This window comes from Pteronotus mesoamericanus, unplaced genomic scaffold (assembly GCF_021234165.1).
Source record: "Pteronotus mesoamericanus isolate MK-2021 breed Mesoamerican mustached bat unplaced genomic scaffold, CSHL_Meso_final scaffold_118, whole genome shotgun sequence".
In the NCBI taxonomy this organism is placed as follows: Eukaryota; Metazoa; Chordata; class Mammalia; order Chiroptera; family Mormoopidae; genus Pteronotus; species Pteronotus mesoamericanus.
The window spans coordinates 7,070,742-7,095,332 of NW_026555301.1; the positions used below are offsets into that span (position 1 = coordinate 7,070,742).

Below are 24,591 nucleotides of genomic sequence, written 5' to 3' on the forward strand. Positions count from 1 at the left end.
TTTTTCTTTCTGCGGCGTAGTATTCCATGGTGTATATGTACCATAATTTTTTGATCCAATCATCTACTGATGGGCATTGAGGTTGCTTCCAACACTTGGCTATTGTAAATTGTGCTGCTATGAGCATTGGGGTGCATAGGTTCTTTTTGTATTGGCGTTTTGGGATTCATAGGGTATAGTCCCAGCAGGGGAATCACTGGATCAAAAGGCAGTTCCATTTTCAGCTTTTTGAGGAAATTCCACACTGCTTCCCACAGTGGCTGCACCAGTCTGCATTCCCACCAACAGTGGACTAGGGTTCCCTTTTCTCCAGAGCCTCGCCAGCACCTGTGGTTTGTTGATCTGTTTCTGATGGCCATTCTGACCAGTGTGAGGTGGTACCTCATGGTGGTTTTGATCTGCATTTCTCTGATGGCATATAAGGAATTATTTTTAAATTTTTGAGAGAGAAGTAGAATTCTACAGTGAACAAAGAGAGCACAAGATTTGAATTGTCTTTTTTTCTTTTGGGTATTTTAATTGTTCAAAGACACAAAAGCAGTCCAACAAATCACTTTTCAAAGACAAGTAAAACCCACACATTATTACTGGGTTAGGGTCTTGTGCTCCTTTTTATTAATACTTAAAGAAACATCTAAAGAAGAAAAGCTCCAAGATTTTCAGCGCAAAGACAAGAACCAGCCTCAAGGCCACTGACTCACTCTGCTCTGCTTCTTTCCTTACGTGTGATCATCATGAAACCTCAGGATTAAAATAATAAGTTGGTCTTTCAAATGAGTTTTAAATGTAAGATACTTTATACATTTAAAATCACAAAGTTAGACTCAATCTCAAGTACAGGTGATCATCAAGTACTTCCTGAGCTTTTAATGTGTTTGCACGTTTGGTGGATACAGAAGAGATTAGTCACATGATAGAATTTCCTTGAGTCTAAAGGCTAATTGTGTACATAAAACAAGACAGAAGTCTATGATGACTTGTATTGTTTGTAGACATTATAAATACTGTAAGTTTTAAGGTGAGAAAAAATAAGTGAGGACTGTGGTCATTGAAAAGGGTGGATGCTCCAGGGACATGTAAATTCTCAACACAAAATTCATAACATATGAGAGGTGGTATGCCCACACATGTGATGGTTCATATTCATGGTCATTTTGATTTCCTGCAACACACGAGTGGACTCTCAACACATACACACACATTACACTCTCAGTACCTGCCTGGTGTCTTTCTTCATTTACATTATATTTTATCCTTGTAGGAAAAGTTCAGCATCCCCAAGAAGTTAGAAGTTTTCTTCTCTACCTTCCATTCCTTTTCCTCATTCACTCCTCTCCACCACAAATTCACCTCTTTTACCTCACCCTGGCTTTCCTTACTTCTTGAGGTACCTTTATTTTTTTCCTAAACTTCTCTTCTCCGTTTTCGGAAGGTCTTCTCTCCTTTTTGACTTTTTTTTTTAATTTCTGGAATTATTAAGTCTGGTCAATACCTGCAATCTAAGTCTGGTTATACCTGTGGCAGCCCTGAAGGTAGTGATGGTATATTGGGGTAAGACAGACAAAGGTGAGGCCAGAAGCAGCTGCAGGAGTGACAGAACTGCAGGGTTCTCTTCTGGTCACAATGTAGGCCTAGGTGGATGTGCTTTGCTTCCTTGCACAACCAAAGAAGGACAACAACAAATTTAAAAAACAAACAAAAAAAACCCCAGAATTGCCAGGAAACCAAACTGTATGGAAGTCTGACAACCAAGGAGTTAAAGAAGAAATGTTCATCCAGACTGATAGGAGGGGCAGAGATGGGCAGCTGAGACAGAGAGAACATGTGGCAAGGCAGGTGCTGGAGGAAAGGGTGAGGTGGTGGCTGGTGGACCTGGTGGTCCCACATTTGCCTGTGGGTAAACCAGGAGGAACGACTGGGGAATGAGACAGACCGGGCAGCCAGGGTTCCAGTGCAGGAAAAGAAAGCCTCAAAACCTTTGACAGTAAAAACCTGTGAGGGGTTGCGGTGGCAGGAGAAACTCCCAGCTTCACAGGAGAGTTCATTGGAGAGATCCACACTATCCTAGATCATACACAAACCCACCCACCAAGGAATCAGCACCAGAAGGGCCCAATTTGCTTGTGGGTAGTAGAGGAAGTGACTAAAAGCCAGCCAAGAGCCAAGCAAGCAGCATTGTTCCCTCTCTGACCCCTCACCCACATACATAACCACAACACAGTGCTGAGGTGGGTTGCTGTACCCTGGCAAATACCTAAGGCTCAACTCTCTACAAAGTAACAGGAGTGCCGAGACAAACAAATATGGCCCAAATGAAAGAACAGATCAAAACTCTAGAAAAAATACAACTAAGTGTTGAAGAGATTGGCAATCTACCAGATGCAGAGTTCAAAATACTAGCAATCAGGATGCTCACAGAATTGGTTGAGTACGGTCACAAAATAGAGGAAGAGGTAAAAGCTATACAAAATGAAATAAAGAAAAATACACAGGGCACCAGCAGCACAGGGTGAAAGGAAGGAAGCTGGGACTCAAGTCAATAATTTGGAAGGAAAGAAGGAAGAAATAAGCATTTAACCAGAACACAATGAAGAAACAAGAATTCAAAAAAACGAGGAAAATCTTGGAAACCTCTGGGACAACTGTAAACATTCCAACATCCAAATCACAGGGGTGCCAGAAGGAGAAGAGGAAGAGCAAGAAGTTGAAAACTTATTTGAAAAAATAATGAAGGAGATCTTCCCCAATCTTGTGAAGGAAATAGAATTCCAGGAGATCCAGGAAGCTGAGAGTCCCAGAGAAGTTGGAGCCAAGGAAGCACACACCAAGGCACATCATAATTACATTACCCAAGATTAAAGATAAAGAGAGAATCTTGAAAGTAGCAAGAAAAAAGGAGAGTTACCTATAAAGGAGTTTCCATAAGACCATCAGCTGATTCCTTAGAAGAAACGTTACAGGCAAAAAGGGGCTGGAAAGAAGTATTCAAAGTCATGAAAGGCAAGGACCCACATCCAAGATTACTCTATGCAGCAAAGCTATCATTTAGAATCGAAGGTCAGATAAAGTTTTCCCAGATAAGATCAAAGTAAAGGAGTTCATCACTGCCAAGCCCTTATTACATAGAATGTTAAAGGGACTTATCTAAGAAAAGGAAGAAGATCAAAACTAGGAACAGTAATATGACAACAAATTCAAAACTATCAACAACTGAACCTAAAAAACAAAAACATAAACAAATTAGGCAAACAACTGGAAAAGGAACAGAATCACAGAAATGGAGATCACATGAAGGGTTGTCAGCGGGGAGGAGTTTTGGGGGGAGAATGGGGAAAAAGTACAGGGAATAAGAAGCATAAATGGTACATACACAATAGACAGGGGAATGTTAAGAATAGTATAGGAAATGACCCCCAAAAGCGTCTGTCTTTCCTCCTGGCTGCAGCATTTCGGAGATCAAGAACAAACAGCGGCGACACTTAATGTTCATGCAGTGGAAACAGCAGCAGCGGAAGGAAAAGTTGGCAGCTAAGAAAAAACTTAAAAAAGAGAGAGAGGCTTTTGGTGATAAAGCTCCACCAAAACCTATACCCAAAACCATTGACAACCAGCGAGTATATGATGAAACCACAGTAGACCCTACTGATGAAGAGGCTGCTTATGACGAAGCTACACAGATGCATTTGCTTCTTACTTCAACAGACAAACTTCTCCCAAGATTCTCATTACAACATCAGATAGACCTCATGGGAGAACAGTATGATTTTGTGAACAGCTCTCCACAGTTATACCAAATTCACACATTTATTACAGAAGAGGACTGGCTCTGAAAAAAAATATTCCACAGTGCATCTCAAGAGATTTCACAGATCTGATTGTTATTAATGAAGATCGTAAAACACCAAATGGATTAATTCTGAGTCACTTGCCAAATGGACCAACTGCTCATTTTAAAATGAGCAGTGTTCATCTGTATAAAGAAATTAAGAGAAGAGGCAAGGACCGCACAGAACACATACCTGAAATTATTCTGAATAATTTTACGACACGGCTGGGTCATTCTATTGGACGGATATTTGCATCTCTATTTCCCCATGATCCTCAGTTTATTGGAAGGCAAGTTGTCACGTTGCACAATGAACGGGATTATATCTTCTTCAGATTTCACAGATACATATTCAAGAGTGAAAAGAAAGTGGGAATTCAGGAACTAGGACCACATTTTACCTTAAAATTAAGATCTCTTCAGAAAGGAACGTTTGATTCTAAATATGGAGAATATGAATGGGTCCATAAGCCCCAGGAAATGGATACAAGTAGAAGAAAATTCCATTTATAAAGTAACTGAAGGAATAGTACTGGATTTTGATGAGTAGGTCTATCTTGAAATTGTGACAGAAGACACTTCAAAAAGGTATTTAATGACAGCATTTTCTTTCCTGTCTGGACAAATTACCTAGTGCCACGAATTACTACTCACTGTTTCTGTAAGAAATACAAATAAAAAGTCATTTTGATAAAAAAACAAAAAGAATAGTATAGGAAATGGAGAAGCCAAGGAACCTATATGTGCAACCCATGGACATGAACTAAGCGGGGAGAACACTGGTGGAAAGTAGGGTGTCAGGCAGAGGGGGGCAAAGGGGAAAAATGGGACAACTGTAATAGTATAATGAATAAAATATACTTACAAAATAAAAAAGAACTGGAGGGTTCTGTTAGAGAAGGCCAGAGACAACCATCTTCCGTTGCCAGCTACCTGACTCAACTTTCTCCACCTCTGGGGTATGTGTGAGAGGGTACAATGGTAGTGTCTCAAGAAAAACATCAAAACAAGCTAGGGTGTCAGAAAAGCCAATGGAAATAGCAAAACAAAAACAAAAACACCTTTGATTAAACTATCTCTGGGTTTCCTCCAAGAATCCGGAAAGAAAAATTAACACCCAAGTCTTTCTGGATGAAGCTGAGCATGTCACAGGGGCCTGAGCTCCACCACGTGAAGGACAAAAAACACAAGCAGAGGAGGATAGCCCATGGTGGCATCAAACTATTGTTTCTTTGCCTTTCTCCTACCACAGGTTATTTTAAACAAATTGAGAGATTCTAGAGACAGGAACTAACAACAAAAAACAAGATGACAGGGTTATTAATGATTTAGCCGGGTTTCCTGAATGTACAAATAGCTGAATGTGGAAACAATGACACATAAAATCATTGTTGCTGGAACTTGGGATTAGGGAAGCATTTCTTCTAAAATAGGGCCAAGATAGTTCCAAGGAACCAATGACGATCATATATATAGTCTTTGTGAGAAGACTGTACTGATAGTGGTGAATAATTCAGTCCTAAGAACACAGAGGCAATAGGTCTAAAAAGTGTTTTCCAAGATTGAAGCCAGTCCTAGCTGGTGTAGCTCAGTGGATCGAGGGCCGGCCTGCAAACCTAAGGGTCACTGGTTCAATTCCCAGCATAGGGCTCATGCCTGGGTTGCAGGCTAGCTCCCCAACAGGGGGCATGAGAGATGCAGCCACACATTGGTATTTCTCTCCCTCTCTTTCTCCCTCCCTTCCCCACTCTAAAAATAAATAAATAAAATCTTTAAAACAAAACAAAACAAAATTGAAGCTGCTTACAGAAAAAAACAGGTAAGTCTGCTGTAAACCAAACCATGGGGAGGAAATGTGCATTTTGTCCCTTTACTTGGTGAGGTAACAACCATAGGTTTTACTTTTCTAAAAAAATTCTAAGAAAAGGGAGAAAACTGAAATTTAAAAAATAATGCATCATTTTGATGGTATATTTGAAAATACATCCTTTATTGAAGTTCCATTTGTGAATGTATTTTTAATCTTATTAAAAAATAAAGGAAAATAGACCAAATATTTCAAGAAAATAAAGATATTAATATACTGATTTGTTTTCCAGCTTCCAAAAATTATTATTTATCTATAAAATCCCTGTGTAAAAACATATAGCTTCAACTGGTTCATTCAGAGAGGAGAAGTTGAAAATGATATTCATAGGGGGAAGAAAAAGGAAGCACCTGCCAGGGGGGAAGAAAAGGCACAGGCATGTCCCCAGACACAGTGATACCATTTCTAGTATAAATGTCACTAGTGGTTTTAACCCCAAGCAGGAATGAGTCTGCTCACAGTCTTTTCATAAAGATTCTCAAAGTTCCACTGAGATGGGAAGACAAAGAAATTATTCTTGTGACAATATTATTTCAGAAACGAATGATGTTTGACCATGTCCTCCTCAGGAACCTAGAAAATGATGTGATCTCTATAAAAAGGCATTATGGATTCCCAATGTGAGGTGTTCCATTACTTTAAAATAAGTAAATTATTGGTTACTTAATGAACAGCCATGTAATTTACATGAAAGAGAGCCAAAATCAGCATTGTTATTTAAATTTACTTTGGGACTAAATTTTTAAGGTTGAAAATGACCCCGTGGTTTTTTTCTTTCTTTTTTTTTAAAGACACTGTAATGCTAAAGTAACAGCCCTGACTGGTGTGGCTCATTTGGTTGGGTGTTGTTCCATAAAGCAAAAGATCACAAGTTCGATTCAGGTCAGGGTACATGCCTGGGTTGAGGGTTTGGTTTCTAGTTGGGGCATGTACAAGAGGACACCAATTGATGTTTCTCTCTCACATTGATGTTTCTCTCCCTCTCTTCCTCCCTTTCCCTCTCTCTAAAAATAAATAAATAAAATATTTTTTAAAAGAAAGAAGTGTACAACAGATCTTATATAAGAGAACAGATTTATGGCTCATAATATATAAAAGTTCTTAAATATTGGTGAAAATCACCACACTGTGTACCTGGGCTGGACTTTGGCCCTAGAAGGGATCCAAGAACCTATGAGTCTGAACAAAGACCCAGCTATACAAGAGAGTTTATTCTGCAAAACCTCCATGTCTACTGGAGATGGCAAAAGTGGTCTAGTAAAGAAAGGCAGATGTAGTTTGAATTGTTTAGTCTTCTATGTCTTGAACCAATCCACCCCATTAAACCAAGTATGGAGTGGGGAATTAGCAGGTCCTCAACTTATCCCTGTAGGCAGGCTGCGGGTGAACATGGTTGATAGATGATGAACAGGTGGCTGCTGTCAATAAAAGCCAGGACAGTATGATTCTCATATTCCTTGCAACTAGCATAGTGCCCCAAATTTGGTAAGTACTCAATAAATATTTGTGAAATGTATGAGCATAAGACCATCTAACACAAATGCAATTCTGGAATATGATGCCAGGGGCAGTGGTTCTCAAAGTGTGCTTCCTTGTCCAGCAACATCAGTATCACCTCAGACCTTGTTGGAAATGCACATTTTTAGGCTTACCTCAGATGTACTGAATCAGGACATCTGGGCATGGGACCAATAATCTGGGTTTTATGGAGTCCTCCATAATACATGCTAGAGTTTGAGAACTGCTGAACTAGGGAAGAATGGCATTTCAGGAGTGAAAAATCTCCAAGAAGAAAATGAATATGCACATAGTGTTTTGATATTACCAGCTTCCTAGGCACTTTGATTTCTGTAAGTGTTTCATTCCCGTGACTCTGGACTTTTAATACCTTTTGCCTTTTGGAACACATGTAAATGTTACAGGGACACATACATACATACACATAGGTCTATCTTAATTTTTTAGGCATCCGGACTGTTTCAAGTTTGATTTGTCTGAAAGTTAGATCTTTGAGCTTTTTAGTGTGCATTTGTGACTGCACATGTGTGTATGAGTACATAGGTATGTTGTAAATAAATATAGAAATTATTTATATAGAAAGTACACACTATCTTCAACTGACCCATTCTGGAAAAACAAACACACACACAAACAAACAACTGTATCATGAGAAATACTTTACTGAAAAGGACCGTGGTAAAATTACAATCTTATCACAGGAACTCTGATTTCTGATGTGACCAAAAAGAAACCCATTGCTATCTGGGAACAAAGACTTGGGGAAGCTTTCACCAACACAAGACAGCCCATTTTCCTAACTAGGCCCTCTTTATGATGTAGTGTTAATTATTTTTTAGCAGTCCGTTATTTAAAATTAATACTGTGACTGAATCAATTTCTCTTCCCTTTAACATTTCTCATTTCTGCTCAATTCATATAAAGGTCTAATTTTTTCAAGAATTCCACTGACAATACTAAACATGTAGATCATTCTACATGTTTTGAGTTTCCTCCTTAAATTGCATTTTGCCTCAGCATTCATTTTCATCTATAATGGAGAATATACAACTTATAGTCATATTAAAGAAAATAAATTTTTTAAAAAATATATTGTCAAAATATCTTAATGATTGAAAGAAAACTCTACTTCTGATCATACTGTACCCACTCTCTACTCTTTCCCTTACATGTTATTTTGGCTAAGGGAATTAAGTTCCTCTATGCATCATTTCAAAACCAGCATGAATGTCACAGAAAAAAACTGAGGCCAGGACAGCATTTAGGTGTCAGAGGAGGTAATGGTAATTAATGGAGAGTAAAGAGCTTTCTACTTTTAATTCTCTTACTTGTATTTTAGTTAAAGCAACTGGTCAGCTCTTCTTTAGTAATTACTCTAATACACTTCATAATATTTTCATTAGACTGTGACTGTTACATAGTGATTCATTTTGTCATAGCTGAAGGACATAGAAAGCAGCCATCTATTTAGGTTCTAGCAGATAAATCTCACAAATGCCCATGTTTCCACCTTGTGCAGCCAAATGCAAAATGTGTGACTAAGAACTTTTTAAGAAAGTAACCCTTTTCTTATCTGAAGTCATATTTCAAATTTCCTACTGGAAATCTTTAGGTTTTAGAACATTGAAATGAAATTTAAAAGCATTTTCTCTACATTCTAGGTTTGAAAAATGATTCTCCTTTGTTGATGTTCTTATTTCCTTTTTTACTTTGCATTGTTTGTTTTGCCTAAAAAAAGATGAGGTCAAGTGATCATCTTTTTAAAAAAATAATAATGAAGTCAAACAAATCCATAAGAAATGAGATACTACTTAATATCTCAGTAGGAAATGAGAAAAAGGAAAGAGAAGGGGAGAGAGAAGAGGGCCAGAGACTATGTGTGTGTGTTTCAGGGTTCTGAGGCTTCCCTTACAATGGGAAAAGCGCTATCTATCATAATCTGACTTCATTGGGCCTGTAGGAGAAAGACAAAATGCTAGCAGTGATGTAGAGCCCTTATCAGCTTCTGTTCTTTACTATGTATTCCTCTCTTTTTTAAACTCTTAGACGACAGTTACTTTAGCCTCAATGAGTTTGCCACACTTTCAACTTTTCACTGCAATTCATCAGCTATTTTGGTATTAGATAGTTTGTGCATTACAAAATATTTTTGATAAGTTTCTTTAATGGAAAAAGTAGGGGAACTGTGAGGGTTTGATGGAGAAATTCATTCAAGTAAAAGAAATTTTCCAGATTATTAGCTACCTTTGGGTTCTCCTATTTGATTTGTTCCCCTGGTTTGGTCAGGAATTTATTATTCTGTAATGTATTACCAGGAATTTGCAACTTCCATGTAACCTAACAGCAGCCTGTGTTAACTAACAGATATTTTGGTTGGTGTAGCAATTGTGCTTATATTTGGCGAGAACCTGGGAGAGCAGTTGTGTGCATCAGTACGATTCATCACTAGAATTAAATGTTTTAATTTTCCTAATGGGCTTCCAAGGGGGAGGAAAACCAAATGTGCTTTTGAAAGATAATCTCCTGGAAGAGGAAGTCTGTACAAAGGCTTAGTCAAATCTTGGACAGAAGTTATGTTGCCAAAATTACTAATCATCGAAATGACCCTTCTTTCTCATTAGTGCATTCATAAGTGTGGATACTCTTCACCTGGAGCAAGCTGCTAATCTCCATGGTCAGGCATAATCCATTTCTTCTCCCCTCTCTTCAACATGACATTAAAAGCTTACAAACTCTCCCTTTAAAAACAAACTTCAGAAGGTACTGTTATTTACCATCAAAGGTATAAATTAAAGCAGCTTACAGCATTTATGAAATAATAAAGAGAGCTGGTAACAAATTTGTCCCTGATGCATTAGAAATGAACCCCATGATGAACTTTTCCCCTCCCTCCAGCAAAGCTGAAATATTGACTAGACAGGTGGATGTTAGGTACTCAGGCTGTCTGGGGGCTATGGAAATCACATCATGTACATTTGACCATTGGCAACAGAGCCAGACAGGCTTGAGGCTCATTCTTATTCCAGCCAGGGAAGCAACCTCGTCTGCATTCGCCTTTTCACTGATAAGCTGACATATCTGTCAGCTCATATGTGTGTAAGATAAGCTCTGTCCTCATTACCTAATATTTCACCAGGCAATAGAACCAAAGGATAAGGACCATCTAAGGGTCCACATGGGCAGGGAAGCTTGAGTAACATCAGGCTCCGCACAAAGCCTAAAGCCCAAACAAGAGAAAGTTTATAGCAGAAGTTAATTACTTCGTTTGGAAGGAAAGCTCTGAGAGACTTAGACAAACAACTATGATTTATCCTGGTTATATATGAATCAGAAGACAGATAATAAGGCATTTGTTTCAGTATTATCCTCAGACATGTCCTTCACTTTCTTCCCCACTACATACTCTTAACTTATATTTAATCTAAATGAATAGTGAATATTTTCTGTATTTTCTGTACCTCACAGTGCAAAGGCAGGCAAAGTATATTTCCTCTGTCAAAGTATATTTCACAGAGTGAAATCTTAAATTATATATTTTTTATATGATTCAATTATAATATCACAAAGCAACTGTCTTTGGATAGAAACTAGCTTGCTCTGATTAGTTAATAAACTTTAATGAGAGCTAGAACTCACAGTCTTATAGTACAGGTAAAATAATCTTAAAAAATAAGAAAAAAATCTAAAAGAACAAAAGAATTCCTGGGCAGTGAAATGCATCAAGGTTTTATTTAGATGAGTGTTGAGATGAAGTGAGGCCAAACAGAAGATGGCCATTTGAGAGCAAGGGCCAATGGTGGGGCTGGTGAGGCTATACACTCAGGCTAGTGCTTATTGTATACTATGCAGGTGTTTGGCCCAGTGGGTAAAGTGTATTGAAACCAACATGTTGTCAAATGCCTCATTCACAGAAACCAAAGAGGACAAAGTAGAAGAGTTGCATATATTAGCTTGAGAGAGAATTACATTGGCTCTGAAATGACAAGTTCCTTTCTAGTTAATTCTTTGTGCAACTACCATTATGCTGCCCAGAATCTCCACACATGGCTTAGCACAGTTCTCAGCACAGAAATGATATGGACACATATGTATCCTTTCTCCTTCTCTTCCCAATAGCCTCTTGCCCTTCAGGTAGCTCAAAGATGAATGGAACTGACAGTTGCTGCGTGCTTCTGTGCCATGCACTGTACTAACTGCTTTATGTTTTTTCCCCTTCACTTTTGGTAGAAATCACTATGCCCATTTTTATAGAGGGAGGTATCAAGGCTGACCAGAATGTTACTTGAATAATAAATGGCTACCAAGTGACAATGACTCCAACCCTCAAAGGCCATGCTCAATTCAGTGTAGAGTAAATCATGGAAAGATATATGCATTTTTAAAAAAGTTCTAAACTGTCAAGTGCTGTGGTCTCTCCCCTACTAATTCTCTGCCACACACAAACACACATATGTGTGCAGACATGCAGGTATACATACATGTATGCACACTCATGCACACAGTCTTGGTAAGCATGGCAGCTGAGCTCCCAGTGCTCAGGTGCCAGCTGTACAGTGAGTTCTCAGCCCCTGACTACTTACACACCCACAAAGATGGATTTGCAATTTATATTTTTAACCACTGGATAAGGGTTTGGGAGCCAACAGAAACCACAGAACTAAAATTATGAAGTTCAAATTGCTTGAAAAACTTTAGAAAAGGATGAATAGAAAATGAGTGGTAGACAAAACAAAGACTAATGCTAAGATGCAATTTTATAGCTGGATGATCTCTAGCTTCTTTGTATAACTGCATTAGTCCCTTTTCTGTGTTCCCAATGAGAAGGCTCAAAAGAATTTAGAAGAGTGTACCCAGAGAAGATAGAATGTAAGCAGCTCAGCTGTTTGAAATATACCAGATTATTCAAGACAGTTTACTAGGGAGATAGACAAAGCTGAGTAAAACTTCATTGCAAGATAAACAAGCCAGAAGAAATGTATTATACAGAGTACAAATCCAGGCATCAACCAATTGGCAAACATATAATTATCCAATTTCATAACTAAAAGTTATATTATTTTAAAAAGTGTACCTGTTATAATTAAGTGATTATGCTTTTCTCTTTGCCAAGGGCTTCCTTAAACAGAGAGTTATAGTTCCTAAGACATTTTAATAATTTCATAAACCAAAAATACAAAATCCTTGGGAACCATTGTTAGGTACAGAGTCCTGCCTCTGAACAAGGCCGTGACCCAGTCAACCAGTAGAAGAGGTGACTGGTGGTCAGTGAAGGAGGAATATGAGGGAGGTGGGGGAACAGGGTGAGAAAAAGGAGGATAAGGAAGAGAAAAAAATAGAAATGGTGACCTAGCAGGTCACAAGGTGAGACTAGGAAGTCATTCTCATATATTGGGACAAGTAGGGTCCCAGATTAGTCTACCTAATTTAAGGAAAAATCTCAAGTTATTTCACAGAAATATAAATAGATATAAAAAGTAGAAAATATAATAATAGTAAGGTGATCATTCTGATGAGAAAGATTATACAACCTATTATTTTATTTTGAAAAAAGAGGCACCTGTTTAGTTTGTAGCAAGTGTTTTTAACTGAAATTCCATAAATGAGTTTCAGGGCTGTGTAAACCGTATAACTATATGTGAAACTTGGTATATCTGTATTCTTCTAAAACAGGATTGTTGGCCTGGATCACATCCTCAAAGGTTACATACCACTCCATCTCTCACTCCACCAAAAAGAAGTAGGGAGATATTGACCTCCCTCTCCTTATGCCCATTCCAGTTTCATCAGGGTGTGGAAGGCATGCATAGTCTCTATTTAAAAATATAATTTGTAGATCAGCTTTAAAAACAACAATATAAAAGCCCATCCAGGAGGGAAAAAAGATGGTGACCAAGTAGGTAGAAGCTGAGTCCTATTACTCTTACCCCCAACTCAGACACTTGGCTGATCTTCTGAAAAATAAACTGAACATTTAACAAAGTCTTAGCTGATACAAAGTTTGGAAGCCAAGGAGTACAGAAGGTGCTTCACAATGGGTGGTAAGGAGATTTTATAGGTTGAAAGGGAAATATGCCATTTCTGCAGCCTCAGAGAGCCTGGTCAGAGATCACAGCTTTGAGATTACCTCCTATCCCAGGGCAGGGAAGCCCCTGACCCAGGCTGAGAGTGACTTGGATACACAAAGTTGGGGAGATCTAGGCTATACATATTCATAGTGAGCAGCACGCCCATAGCTGCGGTGGCAAACACCAACTGGGGGAGTGCCAGAGAGGGAAAGGGATTCTAGCTGCACCTGAATCAGGCGGAGGAGGCTGGTTGTGGCTAGCCATGACTGTGAGAGACTCTTGGCTTTTTGGAGAAGTGGTGTGTATGGAAAGCTGGACAGTGACTGAGTGCTGCAGTGGGAGTGCCCAGAGGGACTTTTTCAAAGGGGATATGAGGTGTGTTCAGCAGGGACCCCGTGTGCTGCTGTCCTGCCAGCAAGGGGAGAACACTGAGGGCATGATTTGCTTCCACTCAGTGCAGCTGGGCACAAAGATCAGGAAGGTGCACAGTGAGGGGATTTCTAGGACCCAGACCGGTGCAGCTGGCAGGGCAGAGATTATGCAGAGTGGAGAGTTAGGGATTATTTCTGCTGCATGGGCAGTGGGCTGGGAACTGGAAGTATGGGAGTTGAGCACCTGAGATTATTTACAGCCAGACAGAGAGCCCTTCCCCAGCAGAGAAGGGAGGGTCAAACCTAGCCCCCACCTCCTGCAGGACTGAAAGCACCACCAATGTAAAATATCTGCAAAACCGGCAGGACAGGCTCAAGAACCCCCTGTAGGGTGCATATCCACAAATCAAAGTCAGAAAGAGGACCGCCTAAAGGGTCCATTTTGAACTTATTTCAGGAAGACAAAGTATACTGATTCCTAGGGCCCTATTTCACTGGGGCCAGTAAAGCAGGGAGATCAGATATTGGTGCAGCAAGGGGGAATCAGTGCCTTGCAGCCTTGGCTTGCACACGGAGCTGCCATCAACACCAGTAGGAAAGAGTTGATCCTCTTAAACAGATTGGCCCCTCTCTTGAAATGGACAGCTAATTCATCAGAAACTACACATTATTGGAAATAAGCTGGGACAGACCAAGACACTTTTTGTAGTGGAAGGGGGACCACACCTACAATTTTCCCAGAAGATTGAATAGTGTCCCCAAGGGGACTATGAGGGGTACCAACCTCCCAATTGTAACATAAGCTCCCTCAAGAGGCAGGTGAAGGTGATACAGGTGGTGCTGCCAGAAGTAGGATGACCCATGCTGGGCCCTTGAGCTGATAAAAAGCCAGAGGCATCATTGGCAAATATATTTTCCCATATGGTTGGCTCCCTTTTCATTTTTCTGATGTTTTCTTTAGCCATGCAGAAGCTTTTTTATTTTGATGAAGTCCCATTTGTTAATTTTTTCCTTTATGTCCCTTGCTCTAGGGAACGTATCAGTGAAAATATTGCTGCGTGGGATATCAGAGAGTTTCTTGCTTATGTTCTCCTCTAGAACTTTTATGGTGTTGCAACTTCTATTTAAGTCTTTTACTCACCTTGAGTTTATTTTTGTGTATGGTGTCCGTTGGTGGTCGAATTTCAATTTTTTGCATGTAGCTGCCCAGCTCTCCCAAAAGCATTTATTGAAGAGGCTATTTTTACTCCATTTTATGCTTCTGCACCCTTTGTCGAATAGTAATTGGCCATAGAAACATGGGTTTATTTCTGGGCTTTCTATTCTGTTCCATTGATCTATGTGTCTGTTGTTATGCCAGTACCAGACTGTTTTGATTACAGTGGCCTTGTAATATAGTTTGATGTCAGGGTTTGATCTCCAAAATATAGAAATAATTCACACAAGTCCACTCCAGGAAGACCAATAATCCAATTAAAAGAATGGGCAAAGGACCTGAACAGACACTTCTCCATGGAGGACATACACAGGGCCCAGAGACATATAAAAGGATGCTAAACATCACTAGCCATTAGAGAAATGCAAATTAAAACCACAATGATAAACCCTTTCACACTGTCCGAATGACCAACATAAATAAATCAACAAACAACAGGTGCTGGCGAGGCTGTGAAGAAAAGGGAACCCTAGTACACTGTTGGTGGGAGTGTAGGCTGGTGCAGCTACTTGTGGAAAACAGTGTGGAATTTCCTCAAAAAGCTAAAAATATAACTGCCTTTTGATCCAGATATTCCACTGCTGGGACTATACCTTCAGAATCCCCAAACACCAATTCAAAAGAACCTATGCACCCCAATGTTCATAGCAGCACAATTTAAGCTGGAAGCAACCTAAATGCCCGTGAGTAGAGGAGTGGATCAAAAAATTATGGTACATCTACAGAATGTAAACAAATAATTTTTTTTTAAAAAAGCCAGAGGCAGATCCAGAAAGAAAAATCAGAAGGCAAACACAAAATTACTGAGAAAAATTTCACCTCATTCTTGTTCAGAATTTGCATTTTTCCCCTCTTTTCACATAGCCTTTTAATATTACTTCTTTTGCTTCATTTATATTCCAACTAATTCAAAATATCTTGTCTTTTATTTTTTATTCTTTTTATTTACATTTTATATTATTTTTAATTTTATTGTTATTTCAAATCTCACATTGCACCCTTCCCTTGTCTTACTCCATTTTGCCTTCTTCCTCCTCTTTCTTATTTTTTTTGCAAATTTTATTTTCTCCTGTGCTACCTTTTGCTCCTATTCCTCACTCTTACTATTTCTCTTCCTTCTATCATCTCAAAAGCATTCTTCCTTCCTTTAGTCAGCCCATATTATTCTTCTCCTTAAAATATTCTTATTTCTTTTCCACCTTTATAAATTGTGGCTTGTTTGGTACGGATAATAGTTATTGTTGTTCTTCTTAAACAAAATCCTATGTGTTCACTACTTTTTGGCAGAAAGGAAAAAAGAACTACTAAACTGCGCGACAGCATGGATGGAACTGGAGAGCATTATGCTAAGCGAAATAAGCCAGGGGGCGAAAGACAAATACCATATGATCTCACCTATAATTGGAACCTAACCAACAATAGAAAGATGCAAGGAAAATAAGACCAGCAACACTGAAAGGAAAAGAAACCAACACAGACAAGAAGGAAGGAGGGAGGTGGGGCGGGGGAAAAGGAAGGGAAGGGGAAAGTCAAGGAACATATAGCAAGGACTCATGGACAAAACCAAAGGGGAAGAGTTGAGGGAGGGAGGGAGGGAGGGAGGGAGGGGGCAAGGGAAAGTGGTGAGGGGTTGGCAGAGACAAATGTATTTGAAAAAATAAATTAATTAATTAAAAAAAATTTTGCCCACCACTTCTTTCACCACTTCTATTCAACATAATATTCCCATCTTACTCCATTTTGTCTTCCACTTGCCTTTGCTTATTTGAGTTAGGAATTTTTATTTTTTTCCCTTTCTTAGCTTGAACTCAATTCTTTACTTTTATTATTATTTTTCCTCCCCCATCCTCTCAGAATCATTTTTATTTACTGTTGACATCTCATATTCTCTTTTGTATAAAATTCTTATTCTCTTTCCACATTTAGTACTCTTTGCTCAGCTGTCATTGTTATTGACCTTGTTGTGGATTTTCTGCAGTTGTGTTACCTTTGGTCCACTCTCTCTTTAATTTATTTTTAAATCTCCTACTATTGTCTTCCCTTTCTTATTCCATTTTGTCATCATGCCTCCCTGTTTTCCTTACATTTTAAATTATATTTTCTCCCTTTCCTTATTTCTATTCCCTACTCCTATTATTCCTCCTCCTACTTCTCCCTCAAAAGTATTTTTCTCTCATTTAGTTATCTCATATTCCCTTTTTCCAATCTTATAATATTCTTAATTTCTCTCTACCTTTATTAATCTTTGCTCAATTGCTGTTTATATTGCTGATGTGGTAGAGGAGTATTGGTTTTCTGGATAGTATTGTTTTGTTAACCAGCACCTGTACAACAGCATACAAGACATGGTGAGAGTTGTGACTCCCAGTCAGCCAGCTGGAGGGGAGAACCCACCATGAATGAACACCAATAATCAAAGCTCAAATACAACAAGGGAACACACATAAACTGAATAAAGGACAACCATATATCATCCAGATCAGGAGCTCAAAGATAACTGCACCACTGAGTTCCACTAACTCCATATAAGTACATACTACAAAGATAGACAGGTAAAGCAGGTCAACCTGAGATGCAAAACAAACAGAGTCACCTCAACTGGGAAGACAAAGAAATAACTGTCAATCAAAAGGAAATGAGGAATCCACAGAAAAAGAGCTAAATGAAACTGAGGCAAGGAATCTATCAGACATAGAATTCAAAATAATGGTTCTAAGGATGTTCAAGGAGCTCAGTGAGAGCTACAAGGAACTTAGTGGGAACTACAGCAACATGAAAAAGGACATAGAAACTATGACTAAGAACCAGAATAAATGAAAAAATACAATGTGTAAAATAAAAAATACAAAAGGAGGAATTAAAAGTGTAGATGAAGCACAGGACTAAATCTGTGAGTTGGAAGACAAGGTAGGAAAAAAATACCTATCAGAATGACAAAATGAAAAAAGACTTAAAAAGAATAAGGATATAACAACAAACAAAAGCCAGACCAAGTAGAAGGAAGGAAATAACCAAAATCAGAGCAGAATGAAATGAAGTAGAGATTAAAAGAACAATCCAAAGGGTCAATAAATCCAGGAGATTGTTCTTTGGAAAGATAAACAAAACCAACAAGCCTTTAACCATCAAGAAAAAAAGGGAGGTGACCCAAATAAATAAAATCAGAAACAAAAGAGGCAAAATTGCAACCAATAAACAAAAATACAAAGGATTGGAAGAAATTACTATGAACTATAAGCCCCAAAATTCAAAAATCCGAGTTAAATGGAGAAATTTCTAGAAACACATAATCTTCTAAAACTGAGACAAGAAGAAGCAGAAAGCCTGAATTCACCAATATCAGCTAGTGAAATTGAAGCAATAATCAAAAAATTGTCAGCACACAAAAGCCCTGGCCCTGACATTTTCACAGGAGAATTTTACCAAACATTTAGAGAAGAGCTAACTCTGATTCTTCTAAAACTATTCCAAAAATTCAAGAAGAGTGAAGACTCCCAAACTCTTTCTATGAGGCCAGTATTATTCTAATTCAAAAACCACATAAAGACACAACAAAAAAAGAAATTATAAGTCAATATCATTGGTGAGCATAGATGCTAAAATTGGATCCAGCAATACATTAAAAAGATCATATCCCATGATCAAGTGGGATTTATCCCAGGGATGTAAGGATGGTAAAGTACATAGAAATCAATAAATGTAATAAACCATATAAAGAATATGAAAGACAAAAAAACACATGATCATATCAAGAGATGCTGAAAACCATTTGATAAAGTACAGCACCCATTTATGATAAAAACACTCACCAAAGTGGGAAGAGAGTGTGCATACCTCAACATAATAAAGGCCATATATGAAAAACCTACAGGCAACATCACACTCATTGGGAAAAAACTAAAAGCTTTCCCATTAAGATCAGGAATAAGGCAAGGGTGTCCACTTTCACCACTTCTATTCAACATAATATTGGAAGTTCTATCCACAGTAATCAGACAAGAAAAAAAATAAAATGCATTCAAATTGGAAAGGAGGAAGTCACCGTTTGCAAATGACATGACAGTGAACATAGAAAATCCCATTAACTCCACCAAAAAACTATTCAACCTAATATATGAATTTGGAAAAATAGCAGGATGAAAAGGCAACATCCAGAAATTGAAGGCATTTTGGTACACCAACAATGAAATATCAGAAAGAGAAATTGGGGGAGGGAACCTATTTAATAGAGCAACAAGAAAAATAAAATACTTAGGAATAAACTTAACTAAGGAAGTAAAAGACCTGTACTCAGAAAACTACACAACACTGAAGAAAGAAATTAAGGAGGACATACATAAGTGGAAGAATATACCATGTTCATAGATTGGAAAATTAAATTCATCAAAATGTCCATATTTCCCAAAGCAATTTATACATTCAACACAATCCTTATATAAAATTCCAATGACATATTTCACAGGCATAGAAGAAACATTTAAAAATTTTATATGGAACCATAAATGACCCCGAATAGCTACAGCAATTTTGAGAAAGAACAAAGTAGGAGGGATCACAATAACGGACATCAAACTATATTACAAGTCCACTGTAATCAGAACAGTCTGGTCCTGGCATAACAACAGACACAAAGATCAATGGAACAGAATAGAGAGCCTAGAAATAAACCCATGTCAATATGGTCAGTTAACATTTGACAAAGTGGTCAGGAACATAAAATGGAGTAAAAAAGAGCTTCTTCAATAAGTGTTTGGAGACCTGGACAAGTACATGCAAAAAGAAAGAAAGAGAAAGAAAAAAATGAAAGAAAGAAAGAAAGAAAGAAAGAAAGAAAGAAAGAAAGAAAGAAAGAAAGAAAGAGAGAGAGAGAGAGAAAGAAAGAAAGAAACAAAGAAACAAAGAAACAAAGAAACAAAGAAAGAAGGAAGGAAGGAAGGAAGGAAGGAAGGAAGGAAGGAAGGAAGGAAGGAAGGAAGGAAGGAAGGAAGGAAGGAAGGAAAGAAGAAGGAAGGAAGGAAGGAAAGAGGGAAAGAAAGAAAGAAGGAAGGAAAGAAAGAAAGAAAGAAGAAGGAAGGAAGGAAGGAAGGAAGGAAGGAAAGAAAGAAAGAAAGAAAGAAAGAAAGAAAGAAAGAAAGAAAGAAAGAAAGAAAGAAACTAAATTACCAACTTACTTCATACACAAAAATGAACTCTAGATGGATAAAAGACTTGAATGTAAGTCATGACACCATAAAACTCCTACAGGAAAACAAGGGCAGGAAAATTTCAGGTATCTCATGTGGCAATATTTTCACTGATACATCCCCTAGGGTAAGGGATGTAAAGGAAGGAATAAAACAAATGGGACTATGTTAAACTAAAAAAGCTTCTGAAAAGCTAAAGAAAACATTAACAAAATGGAAAGGGAACCAACCAAATGGGAAAACATATATGCCAATGATAACTTGGACAAGGATTTGATCTTCAAAATATATAAAGAACTCACATGACTCCACACCAGAGAGACAAGCAATCCAATTAAAAAATGGGCAAAAGACCTGGACACTTCTATAAGTAGGACATACAGAGGGCCCAGAGACATTTGAAAGGATACTCAGCATCACTGGCCATCAGAGAGATGCAAATTAAAACCACAATGAGGTATCACCTCACAGCAGGCAGAATGGCCATCACAAATAAATCAACAAACAACAAGTTCTGGCAAGGCTGTGGAGTTAAGGGAACCCTAGTGCACTGTTGGTGGGAATGCAGACTGGTGCAGACACTGTGAAAAACAGTATGGAACTTTCTCAAAAAGCTAAAAATGGGACTGTCTTTTGACTCAGCAATTCTACTGCTGGGATTATACCCTAAGAGTCCTGAAACACCAATTCAAAAGAACCTATGCACCCCAATGTTCATAGCAGCACAATTTACAATAGCCAAGAGCTGGAAACAGCCTAGGTGCCCATCAGTAAATGAGTGGATCAAAAAACTGGTATATTACACAATGGAGTACTACACAGCAGAAAGAAAGAAAGAACTATGCTTCACAACAGCATGGATGGAACTGGAGAGCATTATGCTAAGTGAAATAAGCCAGGTTGTGAAAGACAAATACTATATAATATCACCTATAGGTGGAACCTAATCAACAAAAACAAAACAAATGAGCAAAATCGAACCAGAGAATTTGAAATAAAGAACAAAAGAACCATTCCCAGTGGGGAGGTGTGAGGGGAGTAATGGAGAAAGAAGGGGAAGGGGCAAGCCAAGGGATACAAATAGAGGGCTCATGGACAGGAAGAATGGAGGGGGATTGAATGTGGGAGTTGTGGGGCAGGATGGGAGTGAGCAATGGGGAAAGAGGCAGGACAACAGTAACTCAAGAACAATAATAAAAAAAGAGTAAGGATAATTTAAGGGAGCTTCAGGACAACATGAAATGTAACAACATTCACTCCACAGGAATATCAGAAGGAGAAGAAAAGAAGCAAGGGGTAGAAAACCTGATTGAAAAAAATAATAACAGAAAACTTCCCTAACTTGGTGAAGGAACAAAATCACACAAGTTCAGGAAGCACAGAGGATCCCAATGAAGATGAATTCAAAGAGGCCTACTCCAAGACACATCATAATTAAAATGGCAAATTTTAAAGATAAAGAGATAATCTTAAGGCAGTGAAGGAGAAACAGCTAGTAACATACAAGGGAACTCCAATAAGGCTGTCAACTGATTCTGTAACAGAAACACTATAAGCCAGAAGTACAAAATATTCAAAGTAATGAAAAGCCAGGACCTACAACAAAGACTACTCTATTCTGCAAGGCTCTCACTTAAAATACAAGGTGAAATAAAGAGATTTCCCAACAAAAGAAGGCTATGAGAGTACATCTCCACCAAGCAAGCACTGCAAGAGATGCTATGGGAACTGCTATAAAAAGAAAAAGAGAGAGAGAGAGAGAGAGAGAGAGAGAGAGAGAGAGAGAGAGAGAGAGAGAGAGAGATGTGGGAGAAACACAGGTATGGAAAAAATGGCAATGGATATGTACCTATCAATGATAACCTATGTGAATGGATTAAATGCTCCAATCAAAGACATAGGGTAGGGAGATCCCAGATGGCAGAGAAATAAGTGAAAGCTGCACCATCCTCCTCCCAGGGCCAATCTGGAATTATAGCTAAATTGTAGAGAAATCATCTTGAATAACCAACTGAACACTAGCTGGAGAGAAGCCTTACAACAACAGATGGGCAGAAGAAAACAATGTGAATGGTAGGGAGTGAGAAGGAGACACGAGAGGGCTGGCTGGGTTCCCATGGGTGGCTGCTGAAGTGCCAGAGGGATACTTCAATGGTTCAAGGGTTCCCCTTGAAAAGTGTGGGGTCTAAACCCTATGCTGGGCTCCCCAGCTTACAGTGCCAGAGGTGGAAAGGAACTCAGATAACATCCAGCGGTGAAAAGAAGGGGGGATCTCTCAGCTAGGAAAAGACAGCTGGAGACACGGAGGGCCTTTTAAAGGACCAAAGCAAAAAATTTTGTTTGTGGCCTGGGTGCCAGCAAAGAGAGGGCAGAGTGGACCAGAGATACTTGAGGACAGTTTGGGGTTGGTGGCTCTGAGGAGAGAACTCAGGGAACAGCCACCAGGATTCTTGTGCTGAGTCAACCCCCATACTGTAGGAGCCATCCCTCTTAGGCAGGGCATTCCTCTCTGAATGACATCAGCCTGAGGAGAAACAATTGCCCCACCCCCAGGAATTACTCCTCCCTACCCTGTGGTGCTTAAGCCTGACTACTGATCACAAATTGATTACATTAACAACCGATGGGCTAATTAGTTTAACATCTAAGGCAGAAAACACAAGGAAGCAGTCAAGTGGGAAGACAAAGAAATAGACCGCAAATTAAAGAACAAGAGAAATTTCCAGAAGAACTAGATGAAATGGAAATAAGCAATTTATCAGGGAGAGTTTAGATGAATGATTATAAGGATACTCAACAACATGAAAAAAGACACAGAAACAATAAAAAAGGATCAGTCAGAAATAAGGAATGCAATATCTGAGATAAATAATATACTGGAGGAATAAACAGTAGGTTAGATGAAGCAGAGGATCAAGTCAGTGTTTTGGAAGACAAGGTAGAAAAAAACAATCAGGCAGAGCAGCATAAAGAAAAAAGAATTGGAAAAAATTAGTAGAGCTCAAGAAACATCTTGTACAACATGAAGCATAACAACATCCACACCATGAGACTAGAAGTAGAAGAAGTAGAAGAGAGTGAGCAAGGGATTGAGAACCTATTTGAAGAAATAATAACTAAAATCTTACCTAGTATGGTGAAGGAAAAAAGTTGTACAAGTCCAGAAAGCTCAGAAGAGTTACAAACAAGTTGGACCCAAAGAAGTCTACTTCAAGACGCATCACAATTAAAATTACAAGGTTTAAAGATAAGGAAAGAATCCTAACAGTTGCAAGAGAGAAGCAGGTAGTTACCTACAAGGGAGCACCACTTAACCTGTCATCTGATTACTCATCACAAACATTTCAAACCAGAAGGGAGTGGCGTGAAATATTCAAGGTGATGAAAATCAGGGACCTATATCCAAGGCTCCTTTACCCAGCAAGGCTATTAATTAAAATCAAAGGAGAAATAAGGAACCTCTGAGACAAGAAAAAACTAAAGGAATTTGTTAACACCAAATGGATACTGCAATGAATATTAAAGAGCTGGCTTTGTTATTGTTGTTGTTCAATTACAGTTGTCCCCATTTTCCCTTCATTACTCTCCCCCTGTCCTACCCTGCCTTACCTCCCACTTCCAGTCCTCTCCCCTGTAGTCTTTGTCTGTGGGTCCTTTATACATGTTCATAATAGCACAATTTACAATAGCCAGGTGCTAGAAACAGCCTAAGTGCCCATTAGTAAATTAGTGGATAAAAAAACTTGTACATTTATGTAAAGGGCTAGCTTTAAGAAAAGAAGAAGAAAAAGAGAAAGGGAAAAAATAGAGGAAAACAGTCTTACAATAAAATACACACATACCTATCAATAATCACCTTAAAAGACAGATGATAGTCAAATGGATAAGAAAACAAGACCCATATATATGCTGCCTCTAAGAGACCCATCTCAGATTGAAAGATACACTCAAGCTAAAAGTAAAGAGTTGGAAAAAGGTATTTCATGCAAGTGGAAAAGAAATAAGAAAAAGCAAGAGTAGCAGTACTTATATATGACAAAATAGACTTTCAGACCGAGGTTATAGTAAGAGACAGAGAATGACTACATAACAATCAGAATAATCCAACAAAAGGATATAACCCTAGTGAACACTTATGCACCCAACATAAAGGGAGAGATTGACAGAAATACAGTCATAGCTGGGGATTTTAACATCCCATTGACTTCAATGCATAGGCAGAATATCAACAAGGAGACAACAGCCTTAAATAATACACTAGACCAAATGGATTTAATTGATATCTTCAGAGTATTTCACCCCAAAGCAGAAGAATATATATACTTTTCAAGTGCATATGAAATGTTTTCTAGGATCAACAACATGGTAGGACACAAAACAAGTCTTGATAAATTTACAATTGATATCATATCAAGCATCTTCTCTGGCAACAATGCTAGGAAACTAGAAATAAATCAAAGGAAGAACACTGAAAAACACACAAAGATGTGGAAATTAAATAACATGTCATTAAACAATGAATGGGTCAACAATGGGATCAAGGAG

The 24,591-nt window shown here is 38.4% G+C and overlaps 2 protein-coding genes across 3 annotated transcripts in view; one reads left to right on the forward strand and one right to left on the reverse strand.

The window, feature by feature from the left end:
• LDLRAD4 (low density lipoprotein receptor class A domain containing 4) overlaps positions 1-24,591 on the reverse strand; it is a 658,664-nt gene that overhangs the window by 48,011 nt on the left and 586,062 nt on the right. The gene's annotated exons all lie outside the window — the stretch shown is intronic.
• On the forward strand, positions 3,429-4,357 carry LOC129081648 (ribosome production factor 1-like). Its single transcript, XM_054587318.1, is given in 2 exon segments — positions 3,429-3,671; positions 3,674-4,357. Coding segments are annotated over 2 exon segments (855 nt in total). The 5' UTR covers positions 3,429-3,482; the 3' UTR covers positions 4,340-4,357.